General features: G+C 44.5%; 1 protein-coding gene across 1 annotated transcript; it reads left to right on the top strand.

The window, feature by feature from the left end:
- Positions 1 to 8583: 8583 nt before the first annotated feature.
- Positions 8584 to 9836, top strand: LOC112246028 (gamma-crystallin M3-like). Its single transcript, XM_024414292.1, has 3 exons — positions 8584 to 8690; positions 9013 to 9258; positions 9484 to 9836. Exons 1-3 carry the CDS (start codon positions 8679 to 8681, stop codon positions 9781 to 9783), a joined length of 558 nt encoding a protein of 185 aa, XP_024270060.1. The 5' UTR covers positions 8584 to 8678; the 3' UTR covers positions 9784 to 9836.
- Positions 9837 to 22339: the final 12503 nt, after the last annotated feature.

Raw genomic sequence — 22339 nt, 5'->3', positions numbered from 1 at the left:
ACAACGCCGGATTCCTGCCCCAATCCCTGGACCATTCTCCTGATCTTCACAGCTAGCTAGCACCCACCGAGTTACCCAGTACCGAAGCTATCCCTGAGGCCCACCTCCCGGCACATTCAGTTATTCACCCGGACTCCACCCAAACACGACTAGAACACACAACTCCACCTGATTCTTGCCATAAGCTCTGGACCTTGGCACCGGATCACCGCTGCTACCGAGTGGCTATAGTGGCCAATGCCCCTGCCCCGAAGCTAGCAAAAAGAAAACGGACTTACTACAACTACAATACAGCTCTCGCCATCTGGCTTGGATCCTTAGTCAACACGCCGCCCCGCCGCACCACCACAACTGGTCTGCTGACAAATACTCCATCCGCTGTGTCTTCAACCGGCCTCCGTCGGATGTTGGAGCTGACGCGTCTACTATCCCCGGGCTACAAACTTTAAACGCCGTGTCGCCCGCGTGCTAGCATGGTAGCGACTACTCCGCGGCATCCCTGTTCCTTCTATTGCTGCCCCCTGGACCCTATGATCACTTGGCTACATAGCTGATGTTGCTGGACTGTCCATTAATCACGGTACTCCATTCGGTTTATTTATTTATTTTTATTTGTCGGCCCCAGCCGCGAACTCAGGCACTGTGTGTAGTTAACTGACCCTCTCTGCCCAGTCATCGCCATTTTACCTGTTGTTGTTTTAGCTGATTAGCTGTTGTTGTTTCATCCGTTGTTGTCTTCGTTAGCTCTCCAAATCAACACCTGTGATTAATTTATGCCTCGATGTATGTCTCTCTCATATGTCAATATGCCTTGTATACTGTTGTTTAGGTAAGTTATCATTGTTTTAGTTTACAATGGAGCCCCTAGTTCCACTCATTATACCTCTGATACCTTCTTTGTCCCACCTCCCACACATGAAGTGACCTCACCCATTATAACCAGCATATGCAGAGATACAACCTCTCTTATCATCACTCAGTGCCTGGGCTTACCTCCGCTGTACCCGAACCCCACCATACCCCTGTCTGCACATAATGCCCTGAATCTATTCTACCACACCCAGAAATCTGCTCCTTTTATTCTTTGTCCCCAACGCTCTAGGCGACCAGTTTTGCTTGCCTTTAGGCGTACCCTCATCCTACTCCTCCTCTGTTCCTCGGGTGATGTGGAGGTAAACCCAGGCCCTGCGTGTCCCCAGGCACCCTCATTTGTTGACTTCTGTGATCGAAAAAACCTTGGTTTCATGCATGTCAACATCAGAAGCCTCCTCCCTAAGTTTGTTTTACTCAATGCTTTAGCACACTCTGCCAAACCTGATGTCCTTGCTGTGTCTGAATCCTGGCTTAGGAAGGCCACCAACAATTGTGAGATTTCCATACCCAGCTACAACATTTTCCGTCAAGATAGAACTGCCAAAGGGGGAGGGGTTGCAATCTACTGCAGAGATAGCCTGCAAAGTTATGTCATACCTTCCAGGTCTATACCCAAACAGTTTGAACTTCTAATTAAAAAATTAACCTCTCCAGAAATAAGTCTCTCACTGTTGCCGCCTGCTATCAACCCCCTCAGCACCCAGCTGTGCCCTGGACACCATTTGTGAATTGATCGCCCCCCATCTTGCTTCAGAGTTTGTTCTGTTAGGTGACCTAAACTGGGATATGCTTAACACCCCGGCAGTTCGACAATCTAAGCTAGATGCCCTCAACCTCACACAAATCATCAAGGAACCCACCAGGTATAACCCAAAATTCGAAAAACACGGGCACCCTCAAACACATTATCCTGACCAACTTGCCCTCCAAATACACCTCTGCTGTTTTCAATCAGGATCTCAGCGATCACTGCCTCATTGCCTGCATCCGCTATGGGTCCGCGGTCAAACGATCACCCCTCATCTCTGTCAAACGCTACCTAAAACACTTCTGCGAGCAGGCCTTTCTAATCGACCTGGCCCGGGTATCCTGGAAGGATATTGACCTCATCCCGTCAGTCGAGGTCATGCCTGGTCATTCTTTAAAAGTAATTTCCTCACCATCGTAGATGAGCATGCCCTGTTCAGAAAATGCAGAACTAAGAACAGATATAGCCCTTGGTTCACTCCAGACCTGACTGCCCTTAACCAGCACAAAAACATCCTGTGGCGGACTGCAATAGTCCCCACGATATACAACTGTTCAGGGAAGTCAGGAACCAATACACGCAATCAGTCAGGAAAGCAAAGGCTAGCTTTTTCAAGCAGAAATTTGCATCATGTAGCTCTAACTCCAAACATTTTTGGGGCACTTCTGCGAGCAGGCCTTTCTAATCGACCCGGGTATCCTGGAAGGATATTGACCTCATCCCGTCAGTCGAGGATGCCTGGTCATTCTTTAAAAGTAATTTCCATGGAGAACAAGAGCACCTCCTCCCAGCTTCCCACTGCACTGAGGGTAAGTATCACGGTCACCACTGATAAATCCATGATAATCGAACATTTCAATAAGCATTTCTCAACGGCTGGCCATGCCTTCCTCCTGGCTACTCCTACCCCGGCCAACAGCTCGGCCTCCCTCGCAGCTACTTGCCCAAGCCTCCCCAGCTTCTCCTTCACCCAAATCCAGAAAGCAGATGTTCTGAAAGAGCTGCAAAACCTGGACCCATACAAATCAGCTGGACTAGACAATCTGGACCCTCTCTTTCTAAAATTATCCACTGCCATTGTTGCAACCCCTATTACCAACCTGTTCAAACTCTCTTTCGTATCGTCCGAGATCCCTAAAGATTGGAAAGCTGCCGCGGTCATCCCCCTCTTCAAAGGGGGTGACACCCTAGACCCAAACTGTTACAGACCGATATCCATCCTGCTCTGCCTATCTAAAGTCTTCGAAAGCTAAGTTAATAAACAGATCACTGACCATTTCGAATCCCACCGTACTTTCTCCGCTGTGCAATCCGGCTTCCGAGCCGGTCACGGGTGCACCTCAGCCACGCTCAAGGTACTAAACGATATCATAACCGCCATCGATAAGAGACAGTACTTTGCAGCCATCTTCATCGACCTGGCCAAGGCTTTCGACTCTATCGATCACCGTATTCTTATCAGCAGACTCAATAGTCTTGGTTTTTCTAATGACTGCCTCGCCTGGTTCACCAATTACTTTGCAGACAGAGTTCAGTGTGTCAAATCGGAGGGCATGTTGTCCGGACCTCTGGCAGTCTCTATGGGGGTACCACAGGGTTCAATTCTTGGGCCGACAATTTTCTCTGTAAATATCAATGATGTCGCTCTTGCTGCGGGAGAGTCCCTGATCCACCTCTATGCAGACTACACCATTCTGTATACTTCAGGCCATTCCTTGGACACTGTGCTAACTAACCTCCAAACGAGCTTCAATGCCATACAACACTCCTTCCGTGGCCTCCAACTGCTCTTAAACGCTAGTAAAACCAAATGCATGCTTTTCAACCGTTCGCTGCCTGCACCCGCCCGCCCGACTAGCATCACCAACCTGGACAGTTCCGACCTAGAATATGTGGACAACTATAAATACCTAGGTGTCTGGCTAGACTGTAAACTCTCCTTCCAGACTCATTTTCCAGACTCATCCAAAATCAAATCTAGAATCGGCTTTCTATTTCGCAACAAAGCCTCCTTCACTCACGTCGCCAAACTTACCCTCGTAAAACTGACTATCCTACCGATCCTCGACTTCGGCGATGTCATCTACAAAATAGCTTCCAACACTCTACTCAGCAAACTGCATGCAGTCTATCACAGTGCCATCCGTTTTTGTCACCAAAGCCCCATATTCTACCCACCACTGCGACCTGTATGCTCTAGTCGGCTGGCCCTGGCTACATATTCGTCGCCAGAACCACTGGTTCCAGGTCATCTACAAGTCTATGCTAAGTAAAGCTCCACCTTTTCTCAGTTAACTGGTCACGATAACAACACCCACCCGTAGCACACGTTCCAGCAGGTATATTTCACTTATCATCCCCAAAGCCAACACCTCATTTGGCCGCCTTTACTTCCAGTTCTCTGCTGCCAGTGACTGGAACGAATTGCAAAAATCGCTGAAGTTGGAGACTTTTCCTCACCAACTTTAAACATCAACTATCTGAGCAGCTAACCGATCGCTGCAGCTGTAAATAGTCCATCTGTAAATAGCCCACCCAATCTACCTACCTCATCCCCATACTGTTTTTATTTTGTTTACTTTTCTGCACACCAGTATCTCTACTTGCACATCATCATCTGCACATTTATCACTCCAGTGTTAATCTGCTAAATTGTAATTATTCGCTCCTATGGCCTATTTATTGCCTTACCTCCTCATGCCTTTTGCACACACTGTATATAGACTTTCTTTTTTTCTACTGTGTCATTGACTTGTTTATTGTATTATTGGCTTGTTTATTGTTTACTCCATGTGTAACTCTGTGTTGTTGTCTGTGTCACATTGCTTTGCTTTATCTTGGCCAGGTCGCAGTTGCAAATGAGAACTTGTTCTCAACTAGCCTACCTGTTTAAATAAAGGTGAAATAAAAAATTAAAATAAAAAATAAGGCAGGAGAAATACTCCAGATATAACAGACTGACCCTAGCCCCCCGACAGATAAACTATTGCAGCATAAATACTGGAGGCTGAGACAGGAGGGGTTTGGAGACACTGTGGCCCTGTCCAACGATACCCCCGGACAGGGCCAAACAGGCAGGATGTAACCCCACCCACTTTGCCAAAGCACAGCACCCACACCACTAGAGGGATATCTTCAACCACCAACTTACTATCCCTAAGACAAGGCAGAGTATAGCCCACGAAGATCTCCCCCACGGCACGAACGCAAGGGGGGGAGGCACCAACCCGGACAGGAAGATCACATCAGTGACTCAACCCACTCAAGTGGCACACCCCTCCTAGGGACGGCATGGAAGAGCACCAGCAAGCCAGTGACTCAGCCCCTGTAATAGCGTTAGAGGCAGAGAATCCCAGTGGAGCGAGTGGAACTGGCCAGGCAGAAACAGCAAGAGCGGTTCGTTGCTCCAGTGCCTTTCCATTCATCTTCACACTCCTGGGCCAGACTACACTCAATCATAGGACCTACTGAAGATATGAGTCTTCAATAAAGACTTAAAGGTCGAGACCGAGTCTGCGTCACTCACATGGATAGGCAGACCATTCCATAAGAACGGAGCTCTATAGGAGAAAGCCCTGCCTGCAGCTGTTTGCTTAGATGTTCCAAGGACAGTAAGTAGGCCTGCGTCTTGTGACCGTAGTGTATGTGTAGGTATGATCGGAAAGATAGGTAGGAGCAAGTCGATGTAATGCTTTGTAGGTTAGCAGTGAAACCTTGAAATCAGCACTAGCCTTAACAGGAAGTCAGTGTAGAGAGGCTAGCACTGGAGTAATATAATCACATTGTTCTAGTCAAGATCTAGTCAAGATTGTAGCAGCTGTGTTTAGCACCAACTAAAGTTTATTTTGTGCTTTATCCGGGTAGCCGGAAAGTAGAGCATTGCAGTAGTCTAACCTAGAAGTGACAAAAGCATGGATTCATTTTTCGGCATCATTTTTGGACAGAAGGTTTCTGATTTTTGCAATGTTACATAGATGTGAAAAAAGCTGTCCTTGAAACAGTCTTGATATGTTCATCAAAAGAGAGATCAGGGTCCAGAGTAACGCAGAGGTCCTTCACAGTTTTATTTGAGACGACTGTACAACCATCAAGATGAATTGTCAGATTCGACAAAAGATCTCTTTGTTTCTTGGGACCTAGAACTAGTACCTCTGTTTTGAGTTAAGCATTTGAAAATTTGTCAAAATCCACTCCTTATGTCTGCAACACAGGCTTCCAGTGAGGGCAATTTTGGAGTTTCACCATGTTTCATTGAAATGCACAGCTGTGTGTCATCCGCATAGCAGTGAAAGTTAACATTATGTTTCCGAATAACCTCACCAAGAGGTAAAATATATCTTGAAGACAATAGTGGTCCTAAAACGGAAACTTGAGAAACACCAAAATTTACAGTTGATTTGTCAGAGGACAAACCATCTACAGAGAGAAACTGATATCTTTCCGACAGATAACTTGTCCATGTAGACCAAATTGGGTTTCCAATCTCTCCAAAAGAATGTGGTGATTTATGGTATTAAAAGCAGCACTAAGGTCAAGGAGCACGAGGACAGATGCAGAGCCCTGGTCTGATGCCATTAAAAGGTAATTTACCACCTTCACAAGTTCAGCCTCAGTGCTATGATGGGGTTTAAAACCAGACTGAAGCATTTCATATACATTGTTTGTCTTCAGGAAGGCATGAGTTGCTGCGCAACAGCTTTTTCCAAAATTTTGGGAAAATTGGTATTGGTCGTTAGTTTTTTATATTTTCTGGGTCAAGGTTTGGCTTTTTCAAGAGAGGCTTTATTACTGCCACTTTTAGTGAGTTTGGTACACATCTGGTGGATAGAGAGCCATTTATTATGTTCAACATAGGAGGGACAAGCACAGCAAGCAGCTCTTTCAGTAGTTGGAATAGGGTCCAGTATGCAGCTTGAAAGTTTAGAGGCCGTGATTGTTTTCATCAATGTGTCAAGAGATATAGTATTAAAAAACGTGTGTCTCCCTTGATCCTCGGTCCTGGCAGTGTTGTGCAGACTCAGGACAACTGAGCTTTGGAGGAATACGCAGATTTAAAGAGTCTGTCATTTGCTTTCTAATGATCATGATCTTTCGTCAAAGATGTTAATGAATTTATCAATGCTGAAGTGAAAGCCATCCTCTCTTGGGGATTGCTGCTTTTTAATGATCTTTGCGACAGTATCAAAAATAAATTTGAGATTGTTCTTATTTTCCTCAATTAAGTTGTAAAAATAGGATGATCGAGCAGCAGTGAGGGCTCTTCGATACTGCACGGTACTGTCTTTCCAAGCTAGTCGGAAGACTTCCAGTTTAGTGTAGCGACGTTTCCGTTCTAATTTTCTGGAAGCTTGCTTCAGAGCTCGGGTATTTTCTGTATACCTGGGAGCTAGTATCTTATGACAAGTGTTTTTTGTTTTTAGGGGTGCGACTGCATCTGCATCTAAGGTTAGATGGTTAACTGATTTTTGTACTCTGACATTAACTGATTTTTGTACTCTGACGTCCTTGGGTAGGTGGAAGGAATCTGGAAGGGCGTCTAGGAATCTTTGGGTTGCCTGAGAATTTATAGCATGGCTTTTGATTATCCTTGGTTGGGGTCTGAGCAGATTATTTGTTGCGATTGCAAACATAATAAAATGGTGGTCCGATAGTCCAGGAATGAGGAAAAATATTAAGATCCAGAACATTTATTCCACAGGACAAAACTAGGTCCAGAGTATGACTGTGGCAGTGACTAGGTCCAGAGACATGTTGGACAAAACCCACTGAGTCGATGATGGCTCCGAAAGCCTTTTGGAGTGGGTCTGTGGACTTTTCCATGTGAATATTAAATTTGCCAAAAATCAGAATATTTTCTGCCATGACTACAAGGTCCGATATGAATTTAGGGAACTCAGTGAGGAACGCTGTATATGGCCCAGGAGGCCTGTAAATAGTAGCAATAAAAAGTGATTGAGTAGGGTGCATAGATTTCATGACTACTGTAGAAGCTTAAAAGATGAAAACGCAGTCATTTTTTGTTGTTGTAAATCGACGTTTGCTATCGTAAATGTTAGCAACACCTCCACTTTTGCTGGATGCACGGGGGATATGGTCACTAGTGTAACTAGTCAGGCCAATCACATCAATATTATGATCAGTGATTAGTTCATTGACTATAACTGCCTTGGAAGTGAGGGATCTAACATTAAGTAGCCCTATTTTGAGATGTGATGAGATGTTTCAATAATGACAGTAAATGGCTAAGTAGAATACAATAAATCAAATCAAATTTTATTGGTCACATTAGCAGATGTTATTGTGAATTATAGTAAAATGCTGGTAAGCGTGTGTGTGTGTGTGTGTGTGTGTGTGTGTGTGTGTGTGTGTGTGTGTGTGTGTGTGTGTGTGTGTGTGTGTGTGTGTGTGTGTATGTGTGTGTACCTGGTACCTGGTGTTTGCTAGGGGCAGAAGGTCAGACAGTGAATAATCATGGCCAGGATGAATGATGGCCTCTCATAGTAATAATGTGTGTCAGTGTGTTGCCATGGTAATGTTTGAAATGACAGCTTACTATTCATTGCCACTAATGAAGTACTGCTGAAGTGGACTCACTGAACTGCCAAAAGAGTAACAATCTGGATAAACCTTTACTTGGTACCTTCAAACAAGGTACACCTACTTCTTAACATTAGTTAACCTATATACACAGTTGCCAAACGTGAAACCAAAATAGTTGCTGTTTCTATAGACTGATGGTGTAATCATCACCATTAAAACAAACTAAACCAAAAGAGACCTTTTACTGTACAGTGAATACTACCTAGTGTGGTTTGAAACATGTCAAAGAGACTATTGTATACTTCTTCAAAAAGATCATTTGTATTGACTTCTCAATGGAACAACCCATTCTAAAGTCTTCTAGCACTCTGCAGGCCTCTATATCATGTTGCTAGGTCAGGGCTTTACACAATGGGATGCCACAGATCCTTTGACTATAGTCAGGTATAAAGGTAAAGGCTAAAACAGGCAGGACTTCAGTGTAGCAGCAGCACAGCTCTCAGGAACAACCGCAATCATGATGGGCAAAGTAAGTGAATGTTTCATCCCACACACTGCTTTAATTCACCAGTATAGTGGCTGGTGAATCACAATGTTTAACTGATAGTTCACTTTTATAAAGTGAGGCTTCTTTTCAACTTCCTTATAGTGTTGTTTCTTCCTTACAAACAGTTTTTTTTATTTTTTATTGTTAACCGATTATTTAGCATCGCCTATAATAATCTAGTATTTGGGAGCTGACATTTTAGGAGCATGTAGCAATTCTAGTTATAAAGCAACTTGTATCTGCAAATTCATATATTTTTATACATTTTTCCATAATATAGTATATATTACTTTTGTGCTTACAGATCACCTTCTACGAGGACAGGAACTTCCAGGGTCGTTCCTATGAGACCAGCCAGGACTGCGCTGACATGTCCTCCTTCCTGAGCAGGTGTCATTCCTGCAGGGTTGACAGCGGTTGCTTCATGGTCTACGATCACAACAACTACATGGGAAACCAGTACTTCATGAGGAGGGGCGAGTACCCTGACTACCAGCGCATGGGAATGGGAATGAACGACTGCATCAGGTCCTGCCGCATGATCCCCATGGTAGGTGGAGAGAGCGGACGCCACTCAATAGTGGGAGTTAACAATGATGCTTTATTTCCCCATTCCACAAGAGGCCCATTGCCCCCCTAAGAGGCCCTGCTGTCCTCTCCCTGCCTGTAGTAATAGCCAGTACATTACAGTAGGGCATTCTAATGTTTGTATTCTCATATTTTACACATTTATATATAATTCTGACTCGTTGAATCATTGCTTTGCTCCTGACAGCACAAAGGAAACTTCAGGATGAGGATCTACGAGAGGGAGAACTTCGGAGGTCAGATGCACGAGATGACGGACGACTGTGACTCCATCCAGGTCCGTTACCGTATGTCCGACTGCCAGTCCTGCAACGTCATGGACGGCCACTGGCTGATGTACGAGCAGCCCCACTACAGAGGCAGGCAGATGTACATGAAGCCTGGAGAGTACAGGAGCTTCAGTCAGATGGGCATGGGAATGGGAGGAATGAGCGGCAGCATGAGGTTCATGAGCATGAGGCGTATCATGGATAACATGTCCATGTAATATGCTCAGATGTTGTACTAAAAATGGTGAATAAAATAATGTTCCCAATTCTACATTTTTGCATAATTGTCTTATTTTTGTGGTGCGTTTACTCAGAACACTTCCTGGTAGATAATTAATTAATCATTTCACTATTTCACCCTCACAACTTTAACATTTTAAAGTTTAGGATAATTGTTAGGAATAGGTAGGTAACAGAGGAGGCTGGGGAGTTGGAGCTATAGGAGGTAGTGGCTGGAAAGGAATAAATGGAATGGTTTCATTCATATCGAAACCACTTGTTTGTCTATGTCCATTAATTCCATTCCATCCATTACAATAAGCCCATCCTCATAGCTCCTCCCACCAGCCTCTTCTGGAAGGTAAAGCCTGTCCCATGCTTCCCAGTTGAAACAGTTTGCGCATATATTATGACAATATTTTATTAATGATTTATTATTTAATTAATTCTGACTTATGCAGAAGTATTTCTGGCTACGTTGTTGCTAAGGTGGCAGCAACTGGGTCAGGTGCTGAGAGTGCCGGTATGCTTGATAAGTGAATGATTGCTCCTAGGTGTTGGGATAGTCTGGCTAGTTGGCTTCATAGCAATACGTGTATGCTGGATGTACAGTAATATTGTAGTTGAATGAAAGTTGTCTTTAATATATTAACCGACTGAGCTTTCTTTAAATTACTATTGCGGCCACGAACGGCTTGTTTTTCTAGCAATAATTTGCGTCAATATCGCAGAATTAACTGCTTTGTCTTGTTTCTACCAATGTAATTCATACGGTAAAGACCCAAGCTGCATGCTATAGCTAGCTAGCCAGTTCATGTTAGTCTGTCAGGAAAGAAAAGTTGTGTTTAGCGGTGAATTTGGGCTGCGCTCAGGAAGCGTCAAACTCCGCAGTCACATTCACTAGCTAGCCATACAGACAACCAGCTAACTAGCCACCGAAATTAAGGTTAGAGTCAATTTTGTTTGTCTGTTGGGCTTAGGTTTTGGTTTGTCATGTTTGCTAGGTGCAGATATTCATAGACTATACATTGCCTGGTTTTCATATTATTTGACAGCTTAGCTGTCGTGTTAGGGTAGATGCCTGAGCAGTGGAGCTCATATGATATTAAGTTTGATATTTGTTTACATAGCCAGCTAAGAAGTTGCTTGTTTTTACCTGTTTCTACTGATGCAAATGGTGGCACAGTCCGCTAGGACAGTTGGCTTATTGTTCAATATTTGGAAACTGTCCCAGCTTTGTAACTAATCAGCTAACTTTGGCAATCTCTGTACTCTGTACTGTCAGGCAAGAAAGCAAGAGTTGATTGGAGGAGAAAAAGCGAGAGAGAGAGAGAGCTCTGTGTGTCTGTTTCAAATTGTTTTAGTCGTATGTGAGTGAGGGGGTGAAATGGGAAGCGTGTAACGGTATCACACAATATATTATGTAGAATGGGAAGCTGTAACGGTATCACACAATATATTATGTAGAATGGGAAGCTGTAACGGTATCACACAATATATTATGTAGAATGGGAAGCGTGTAACGGTATCACACAATATATTATGTAGAATGGGAAGCTGTAACGGTATCACACAATATATTATGTAGAATGGGAAGCTGTAACGGTATCACACAATATATTATGGAAACCCCTTATTGTGATTGGATGAGAAAAAAAAAGAGAGGAAGGAAGAGAGTGACATTGTGAGAGAGAGAGATTATGTTCCTGACCACAATTGTATTATTTGCTGCCCCACTTCCTCTGTTACTCTGTTCCTCTTGGTCATTGGAGGAAGTGATCAGTGAGAAATGTGGAAGTCAGGGCTCAAGCAAACGGCAGGAAGGAAGGGAAGAGGGAAGTGATTGTGAGAGGGAGGAAGAGGAGAGATTAGTCAGGGCTCTGCAGCAGGCAGGAAGGAAGAGGAGTTAGAGATGATTGAGGGAAGTGATGTGGAGAGTCAGGGCTCTGCAGCTGTTCGGCTTGGTCAGGGATGATTGAGGGAAGTGATGTGGAGAGTCAGGGCTCAGCAGCAAAAGGCAGGAAGGAAGAGGAGTTAGAGATGATTGGAGGGAAGTGATGTGGAGAGTCAGGGCTCAGCAGCAAAAGGCAGGCAGGGAGGAAGAGGAGTTATCAAATCAAAATCAAATCAAATTTTATTTGTCACATACACATGGTTAGCAGATGTTAATGCGAGTGTAGCGAAATGCTTGTGCTTCTAGTTCCGACAATGCAGTAATAACGAGCAAGTAATCTAACTAACAATTCCAAAAAAAACTACTGTCATACACAGTGTAAGGGGATAAAGAATATGTACATAAGGATATATGAATGAGTGATGGTACAGAGCAGCATAGGCAAGATACAGTAGATGATATCGAGTACAGTATATACATATGAGATAAGTATGTAAACCAAGTGGCATAGTTAAAGTGGCTAGTGATACATGTATTACATAAGGATGCAGTCGATGATATAGAGTACAGTATCAACGTATGCATATGAGATGAACAATGTAGGGTAAGTAACATTATATAAGGTAGCATTGTTTAAAGTGGCTAGTGATATATTTACATCATTTCCCATCGATTCCCATGATTAAAGTGGCTGGAGTAGAGTCAGTGTCATTGACAGGGAAGTGATGTGGAGAGTCAGGGCTCAGCAGCAAATGGCAGGGAGGAAGAGGAGTTAGAGATGATTGGAGGGAAGTGATGTGGAGAGTCAGGGCTCAGCAGCAAAAGGCAGGCAGGGAGGAAGAGGAGTTAGAGATGATTGGAGGGAAGTGATGTGGAGAGTCAGGGATCAGCAGCAAAAGGCAGGGAGGAAGAGGAGTTAGAGATGATTGGAGGGACAGAGATGTGGAGCGAGGAGGGAGGAGTGGAGCGAGAGGGGAGTGGGGGGAGAGAGGAAGAGGAGAGTAGGGAGACGAGAGGAAGGGGAGAGTGAAGAGGGAGATGAAAGTGGCGGAAGAGGAACATGAAGAGGAGGGAGAGGAGGAACAGAGGGAGGAAGAGGAGGAGGGGAAGGAGGAAGGGGAAGAAGAGGAGTGAGGGGGTGAAGAGGAAGGGGAGGAGGGAGAGGAGGAAGCAGATGGAGAGGGGGGGGTTGTTTTTTAAAGTGGTAGGAACTTATATCTGTTCATGGGTGGGCTTGACCAGCTTCACCATCTGAGGAGCTATTACAATGTTGAAGACACAGGCAGAAAACGGTGGAAGTATGTGTTTTATGGAATGCTCAACATTGCCATCATAAATGCGGACATTGTGTGGGGGACTCTGCAAAGGCCCCTTCCCAGAATCCGCAGACACTGGTCCCTAAAGGCATTCAAAATGCAGCTTGTGCTTTCACTTTGTGATATGGCTACAGTGACAGGAAGAGAGGAGCCAGGAGTGTGGCACCAGGGCGTGTGGACCGAGTTGTAACTCATATGGAAGCAAGGGTAGTTTGAAGGGCACAAGAGAGGGTATGTGGTGTGCATCCGGAGTGGACACAGGGCAAAGAGTGGGAGATTTGTAGAAGCCTCCTCTGGGTGCTCTATGTGTTCTGTGCCACCTTGCAGGAAGGGGCCATGCTTCCAGAAGTTCCATGACATGTTGTAGGCTAAACGAAAACACTAAGTGACAGTGTGAAATATGACCTACAAATCTATCAGGGAAATTGTGTACTTTTTAAAAATAGTCTCTGATCAGTTGTTGGGTTTTGTACCTTCTCTCTTCATCTGTCTCTGTCGAATAATTGTTTTATTCACTGAATTGTTGTCAAAGTAGGCTACTATTTCTACATTTTGTGTCAGGCCTGGTCTGTACTCAATCTTATTGAGAGAGGTTACCTAAGTAAGAATCAAATAGCCTACTTTGTGTGGGTTTGGAAAAACAGTGCATTCGGAAAAGTATTCAGACCCCTTGACTTTTTCCATTACATTACAGCCTTAGTCTAAAATGGATTAAATCATATTTTTTCCTCACCAATCTACACACGATACTCCATAATGACAAAGCGAAAACAGGTTTTAATAAATGTTTGCAAATGTAAAAAAATTTTTTTTATTTATTTCACCTTTATTTAACCAGGTGGGCTAGTTGAGAACAAGTTCTCATATACAACTGCGACCTGACCAAGATAAAGCAAAGCAGTTCAACACATACAACAACACAGAGTTACACATGGAGTAAAACAAACATACAGTCAATAATACAGTAGAAACAAGTCTATATACGATGTGAGCAACTGAGGTGAGATAAGGGAGGTAAAGGCAAAAAAAGGCCATGGTGGCAAAGTAAATACAATATAGCAAGTAAAACACTGGAATGGTAGATTTGCAGTGGAAGAATGTGCAAAGTAGAAATAAAAATAATGGGGTGCAAAGGAGCAAAATAAATAAATACAATACAGTAGGGAAAGAGGTAGTTGTTTGGGCTAAATTATAGGTGGGCTATGTACAGGTGCAGTAATCTGTGAGCTGCTCTGACAGTTGATGCTTAAAGCTAGTGAGGGAGATAAGTGTTTCCAGTTTCAGAGATTTTTGTAGTTCGTTCCAGTCATTGGCAGCAGAGAACTGGAAGGAGAGGCGGACAAAGAAAGAATTGGTTTTGGGGGTGACCAGAGAGATATACCTGCTAGAGCGCGTGCTACAGGTGGGTGATGCTATGGTGACCAGCGAGCTGAGATAAGGGGGGACTTTACCTAGCAGGGTCTTGTAGATGACCTGGAGCCAGTGGGTTTGGCGACGAGTATGAAGCGAGGGCCAGCCAACGAGAGCGTACAGGTCGCAATGGTGGGTAGTATATGGGGCTTTGGTGACAAAACGGATTGCACTGTGATAGACTGCATCCAATTTGTTGAGTAGGGTATTGGAGGCTATTTTGTAAATGACATCGCCGAAGTCGAGGATTGGTAGGATGGTCAGTTATACAAGGGTATGTTTGGCAGCATGAGTGAAGGATGCTTTGTTGAGAAATAGGAAGCCAAGTACTCCAAACAGAATAAGTTTGGAACCACTAAGACTCTTTCTAGAGCTGGCCACACAGCCAAACTGAGCAATCGGGGGAGAAGGGCCTAGGTCAGGGAGGTGCCCAAGAACCCAAATGTCACTCTGACAGAGCTACATGGTTCCACTGTGGAGATGGGAGAACCTACTCCTCCAGCACTTTACCTTAATTTAACTAGACAAGTCAGTTAAGAACAAATTCTTATTTACACCAAAAGGCAAAAGGCCTCCTGCCAAGATGGGGGCTGGGATTTAAAATAGAAATATAGGTCAAAACACACATCACAACACTACATAAAGAGAGACCTAAGAAAACAACAGCATGGCAGCAACACATGACAACACTGCGTGGTAGCAACACCACATGGCAACAACATGGTATCAACACAACATGGCAGCAGCACAATGTGGTAGCAGCACAAAACAGGGTACAAACATTATTGGGCACAGATAACAGCACAAAGGCAAGAAGGTAGAGACAACAACATATCATGCAAATCAGTCACAACTGTCAGTAAGAGTGTCCATGATTGAGTCTTTGAATGAAGAGATGGAGATAAAACTGTACAGTTTGAGTGTTTTTTCCAGCTCATTCCAGTCACTAGCTGCAGCAAACTGAAAAGAGGAGCGACCCAGGGATGTGTGTGCTTTGGGGACCTTGAACAGAATGTGACTGGCAAAACGTGTGTTGTATGTGGAGGATGAGGGATGCAGTATATATCTCAGGGGGAGTGAGGCCTAAGAGGGTTTTATAAATAAGCATCAACCAGTGGGTCTTGCGACGGGTATACAGAGATGACTTGGGCTCCCGAGCGGTCTAAGGCACTGCATCTCAGTGCTAGAGGCGTCACTACAGACACCCTGGTTCGAATCCAGGCTGTATCACAACCGGCCGTAATTGGGAGTCCCATAGGGCGGTGCACAACCGGCCCAGCATTATCTGGGTTTGACTGGTGTAGGCTGTCATTGTAAATAAGAATTTGTTCTTATTAAATAAAGTTTTTTTTTTTAAGTTTACAGAGAAGTATAGAGTGCAGTGATGTGTCCTACAATGAGCATTGGCAGCAAATCTGATGGCCGAATGGTAAAGAACATCTAGCCGCTCGAGAGCACCCTTATCTGCCGATCTATAATTTACTTCTCCGTAATCTAGCATAGGTAGGAATGTCATCTGAGTCAGGGTTAGTTAGGCAGCTGGGGGGAAAGAGGAGCGATTACGATAGAGGAAACCAAGTCTCGATTTAACTTTAGCCTACAGCTTTGATATGTGCAGAGAGGACAGTGTACCATTTAGCCATACTCCCAAGTACTTGTCTGAGGTGACTACCTCAAGCTCCAAACACTCAGGGGTAGTAACCACACCGGTGGGGAGAGGGGCATTCTTCTCACCATGACCTTTGTTTTAGAGGTGTTCAGAACAAGGATAAGGGCAGAGAAAGCTTGTTGGACACTAAGAAAGCTTTGTTGTAGAGCATTTAACACAAAATTCAGGAAGGGGCCAGCTGAGTATAAGACTGTCTCATCTGCATATAAATGGATGGGAGAGCTTCCTACTATGTTGTTGATTTAAATTGAGAAGAGCCTTGGGGTGCTCCCTTGGTGACCGGCAGTGTCTGAGACAGCAGATGTTCTGACTTCATACACTGCACTCTTTGAGAGAGGTAGTTAGCAAACCAGGCCAAAGACCCATCAGAGACACCAATATTCCTTAGCTGACCCACAAAAATGAAAGCCCTTATGGTAGTGGCCATACGGAAGCCACTCCTCAGTAAAAGGCACATGACAGCCCGTTTGGAGTTTGTCAAAAGCCACCTAAAGGACTCTCAGACCATGAGAAACAACCGTCTCTGGTCTGATAAAACCAAGATTTTACTCTTTGGCCTGAATGCCAAGCATCACGTATGGAGGAAACCTGGCACCACCCCTACGGTGAAGCATTGTGGTGGCAGCAAAATGTTGTGGGAATGTTTTTCAGCGGCAGGGCCTGGGAGACTAGTCAGGATGAAGGGAGCAGAGTACATAGAGATCCTTGATGAAAACCTGCACCAGAGTGCTCAGGACCTCAGACTGGGGTGAAGGTTCACCTTCCAACAGGTCAACAACCTTAAGCACACAGCCAAGACAATGCAGGAGTGGCTTCGGGACAAGTCTCTGAATGTCCTTGAGTGGCCCAGCCAGAGTCTGGACTTGAACCCAATCAAACATCTCTGGAGAGACCTGAAAATAGCTGTGCAGCAACGCTCCCCATCCAACCTTCAAGAGGGCCACCATTGTTCCTGTTCCCAAGACAAATAAGGTAACTGAGCTAAACGACTATCATTCACTAGCACTCACTTCCGTCATCATGAAGTGCTTTGAGAGACTAGTCAAGGATCATATCACCTCCACCCTACCTGACACCCGAGAACCCACTCCAATTTGCCTACCGCCCCAATAGGTCCACAGACGATGCAAACACAATCACACTGCCCTAACCCATCTGGACAAGAGGAATACCTATGTGAGAATGCTATTTGTCGACTACAGCTCAGCATTTAACACCATAGTACCCTCCAAACTCGTCATTAAGCACGAGACCCTGGGTCTCGACCCTGCCCTGTGCAACTGGGTCGTGGACTTTCTGACGGTCCGACCCCAGGTGGTGAAGCTGAGGGTAGGAAACAACATCTCGCTGATCCTCAACACTGGGGCCCCACAAGGGTGCGTTCTCAGCCCTCTCCTGTACTCCCTGTCCACCCATGACTGCGTGGCCATGCACGCCTCCAACTCAATCAGCAAGTTTGCAGACGACACTACAATGGTAGGCTTGATTACCAAGAACAACGCGACGGCCTACAGGGAGGAGGTGAGGGCCCTCAGAGTGTGGTGTCAGGAAAATAAGCTCACACTCAACGTCAACAAAACAAAGGAGATGATCGTGGACTTCCAGAAATAGCAGAGGGAGCACCCCCCTATCCACATCGACTGGACAGTAGTGGAGAAGGTGGAACGTTTTAAGTTCTTCGGCGTACACATCACGGACAAACTGAAATTGATCATCCCACACAGACAGAGTAGTGAAGAAAGCGCAACAGTTAGGCTTGTCACCAAAAACACTCACAAACTTTTACAGATGCACAATCGAGAGCATCCTGTCGGGCTGTATCACCACCTGGTATGGCAACTGCACCACCCACAAACGCACGGCTCTCCAGAGGGTAGTGAGGTCGGCACAACGCATCACCGGGGCAAACAACCTGCCCTCCAGGACACCTACACCACCCGATGTTACAGGAAGGCCATAAAGATCATCAAGGACAACAACCACCCGAGCCACTGCCTGTTCACCCCGCTATCATCCAACAGGAGAGGTCAGTACAGGTACATCAAAGCTGGGACCGAGAGACTGAAAATCAGCTTCTATCTCAAGGCCCTCAGACTGTTAAACAGCATCGCTAACATTGAGTGGCTGCTGCCAACATATGGACTCAAATCTCTAGCCACTTTATTAATAATAAAAAATTGGATGTAATAAATGTATCACTAGTCACTTTAAACAATGCCACTTTATATAATGTTTTACATACCCCTACATTATTCATATCATATGTATATACTGTACTCTATACCATCTACTGCATCTTGCCTATGCCGCCCATTTGAAAAAGGAAAATGCAATAAATATTTACTCTGAGCTGAGCTTCGGTAGATTTGTCGTAGATAGTAGGCCGGGTTGTCAAACAGGGATCTCTTGTCCTTTGAAGATTGTCTCATTGGTAAACTGGATACTTGGTAGTACCGTCGTCGTGTGGTAGGATAGATACTCTGTGCGTCCTCTCCTAGCCCACGTCTACAGTTGCTTGCGCGAACGCAACGGCTAGGAGGTATCACTTCTTTAGTGAATAAGGGTTCAAAGTTCATATCAAGTTGCTATGCTATATGCTCATGCCATATTCTGGCTGGTTCCGTCGAAATTCATCCTTCCGTCGTCACTTTCACATTGAAATTCGATGCTAATTTAGGTGGTGGTGGTCTTTGTCCATTCAACGTGGGGACCAGAACTCCACAACAATTCCATGTTAATGTGATAGCTATAATGTGTAGACTTTCCAAGATACCGTTTATGTCGTCCTATCATCAGTAATCATGTCTCAGACGCCAACTGAACTGACATCATATTCATTAAGTCCCAACGCATATTTTCAACTGGTTGGATTACCGAAATATGGTTCCTTTGCCAATCTTTTGATGTCACCAGACTCTCTATGTTAACAAAGGGATTTTCAATAGTCACATCGGTAGAGTAGAGAGAGGAAAAAGGGGAAAGGTATTTATGGGGGTCATAAACCTCCCCCAACAGGCCAGCGTCATGACAACACCATTCTGTATACATCTGGCCCTTCTTTGGACACTGTTAACGAACCTCCAAACGAGCTTCAATGCCATACAAAACTCCTTCTGTGGCCTCCAACTGCTCTTAAATGTTTGTAAAAACAAAATGCATGCTCTTCAACCAATCGCTGCCTGCACCCCGCCCGCCCGACTAGCATCACTACTCTAGACGGTTCTGACTTAGAATATGTGGACAACTACAAATACCTAGGTGTCTGGCTAGACTGTAAACTCTCCTTCCAGACTCATTTTAAGCATCTCCAATCCAAAATTAAATCTAGAATCGTCTTCCTATTTTGCAACAAAGCCTCCTTCACTCATGTTGCCAAACATACCCTCGTAAAACTGACTCTCCTACCGATCCTTGACTTCGGTGATGTCATTTACAAAATAGCCTCCCAACACAGCAAATTGGATGCAGTCTATCACAGTGCCATCCGTTTTGTCACCAAAGCCCCATATACTACCCACTACTGTGACCTGTATGCTCTCGTCGGCTGGTCCTCCCTACATATTCTTCGCCAAACCTACTGGCTCCAGGTCATCTATAAGTCTTTGCTAGGTAAAGCGCACTGGTCGCCATAGCAACACCCACCCGTAGCACGAGCTTCAGCAGGTATATTTCACTGGTCATCCCCAAAGTCAACACCTCATTTTGCCGCCTTTCCTTCCAGTTCTCAGCTGCCAATGACTGGAACGAATTGCGAAGATCACTGAAGTTGGAGACTTCTATCCCCGTCATTAACTTCAAGCATCAGCTGTCAGAGCAGCTTACCGATCGCTGCAGCTGTACACAGCCCATCTGTAAATAGCCAAACCAAACAACTACCTACCTCATCCCCATATTTATTTTTGTTTTTCTGCTCTTTTGCACACCAGTATTTCTACTTGCACATCCTCATCTGCACATCTATCACTCCAGTGTTAATTGCTACATTGTACTTTGCCAGTATGTCCTATTTATTGCTTACCTCCTTACTTAATTTGTACACAATGTATAGGGATTTTTTTTCTACTGTGTTATTGACTGTATGTTTGTTTATCCCATGTGTAACTCTGGCTTGTTGTTTTTGTTGCACTGCTTTGCTTTGTCTTGGCCAGGTCGCAGTTGTAAATGAGAACTTGTTCTCAACTGGCATACCTGGTTAAATAAAGATGGAATAAATAAAAACCTGGAGTCCAATCAATGAGACGAGTTTGGAGATGGTCAGAGCTGCACTGCCCTATAAAAAACACTCACAAAATTAGTTTGCTATTCACAAGAAGCATTGCCTGATGTGAACCATGCCTCGAACAAAAGAGATCTCAGAAGACCTAAGATTAAGAATTGTTGACTTGCATAAAGCTGGAAAGGGTTACAAAAGTGTCTCTAAAAGCCTAGATGTTCCTCAGTCTACAGTTTTTCTATTAATGGAGAAAGTTCAGCACTGTTGCTACTCTCCCTAGGAGTGGCCATCCTACAAAGATGACTGCAAGAGCACAGTGCAGAATGCTCATTGAGGTTAAGATGAATCCTAGAGCGTCAGCTAAAGACTCTGGAACATGCTAACATCTCTGTTGATGAGTATACGATACCTAAAACACTAAACAAGAATGGTGTTCATGGGAGGACGCCACGGAAGAATCCACTGCTGTCCAAAAAAAATATTCCTGCACGTCTGAAGTTTGCAAAAGTGCACCTGGATGTTCCACAGCGCTACTGGAAAAATATTCTGTGGACAGATGAAACTAAAGTTGTGTTGTTTGGAAGGAACACACAACACTATGTGTGTAGAAAAAAAGGCACAGCACACCAACATCAAAACCTCATCTCAATTGTAAAGTATGGTGAAGGGAGAATCATGGTTTGGGTCTGCTTTGCTGCCTCAGGGCCTGGACAGCTTGCTATCATGAATTCCCAAGTTTATCAAGGCATTTTGCATGAGAATGTTAGGCTATCTGTCCGCCAATTGAAGCTCAACAGAAGTTGTGTGATGCAACAGGACAACGACCCAAAACACAGAAGTAAATCAACAACAGAATGGCTTGAACAGAAGAAAATACGCCTTCTGGAGTGGCCCAGTCAGAGTCCTGACCTTCCGGACTGGCCCAGTCAGAGTCCTGACCTTCTGGACTGGCCCAGTCAGAGTCCTGACCTTCTGGACTGGCCCAGTCAGAGTCCTGACCTTCTGGAGTGGCCCAGTCAGAGTCCTGACCTTCTGGAGTGGCCCAGTTAGAGTCCTGACCTTCTGGAGTGACCCAGTCAGAGTCCTGACCTTCTGGAGTGGCCCAGTCAGAGTCCTGACCTTCTGGAGTGACCCAGTCAGAGTCCTGACCTTCTGGAGTGGCCCAGTCAGAGTCCTGACCTTCTGGAGTGGCCCAGTCAGAGTCCTGACCTTCTGGAGTGGCCCAGTTAGAGTCCTGACCTCAACCTGATTGAGATGCTGTGAAATGACCTCAAGAGAGCGGTTCACACCAGACATCCCAAGAATATTGTGGAACTGAAACAGTTTTGTAAAGAGGAATGGTTCAAAATTCCTCCTGACTGTTGTGCAGGTCTGATCCTCAACTACAGAAAATGTTTGGTTGAGGTTATTGCTGCCAAAGGAGGGTCAACCAGTTATTAGATCAAAGGGTTCACATACTTTTCCCACCCCGCACTGTGAATGTTTACACTGTGTTCAATAAAGACATGAAAACATATAATTGTTTGTGTGTTATTAGTTTAAGCAGACAGTGTGTGTCTATTGTTGTGACCTAGGTGAAAATCAGATAAAATTGTATGACCAATTTATGCAGAAATCCAGGTATTTCCAAAGGGTTCACATACTTTTCTTGCCACTGAATGTCTGTTTGTTTGAAATGTGTGAGAAAATTAACTAAATATCTAATAAACTACAGGCATCTATCTGATTCCATTATTATGTGATCTAGTCAAGGTAGTGAGCCTTGCATCACCTCTCAAATGTTTTAATTCCAGAATAATCTCTAAGAGGAAAAAAAACGATGTGTGTCTGATACACACAGGAGCTTGTTAGCAAGATCTCTAAATATGGGCGAATTCACTGCCCTTTTAACCAAATACAAGCAGGTACGCACCCCCACCCTGAATTAAAATTTCTTAGCACCATGCTAGTGAAAACAAAAGACAGTAAAACACACCCAGATTGTAATCTAATCAACTCAATTTAAATGATAGGAGTGCCCCTCTGTGTTTGAACTGATTGCCATTCAGTGAAC

Source organism: Oncorhynchus tshawytscha, linkage group LG03, assembly GCF_018296145.1.
Source record: "Oncorhynchus tshawytscha isolate Ot180627B linkage group LG03, Otsh_v2.0, whole genome shotgun sequence".
NCBI lineage: Eukaryota > Metazoa > Chordata > Actinopteri > Salmoniformes > Salmonidae > Oncorhynchus > Oncorhynchus tshawytscha.
Note: the sequence above shows the minus strand (reverse complement) of the source record. Positions and strands in the feature narration are given on the sequence as shown.

What these genes read in the sequence shown, in the direction of transcription:
- LOC112246028 (XM_024414292.1), top strand. An exon ending in CCTGCCGCATGATCCCCATG is followed by an intron (nt 9,259 to 9,483) that starts GTAGGTGGAGAG and finishes TGCTCCTGACAG; the next exon opens with CACAAAGGAAACTTCAGGAT.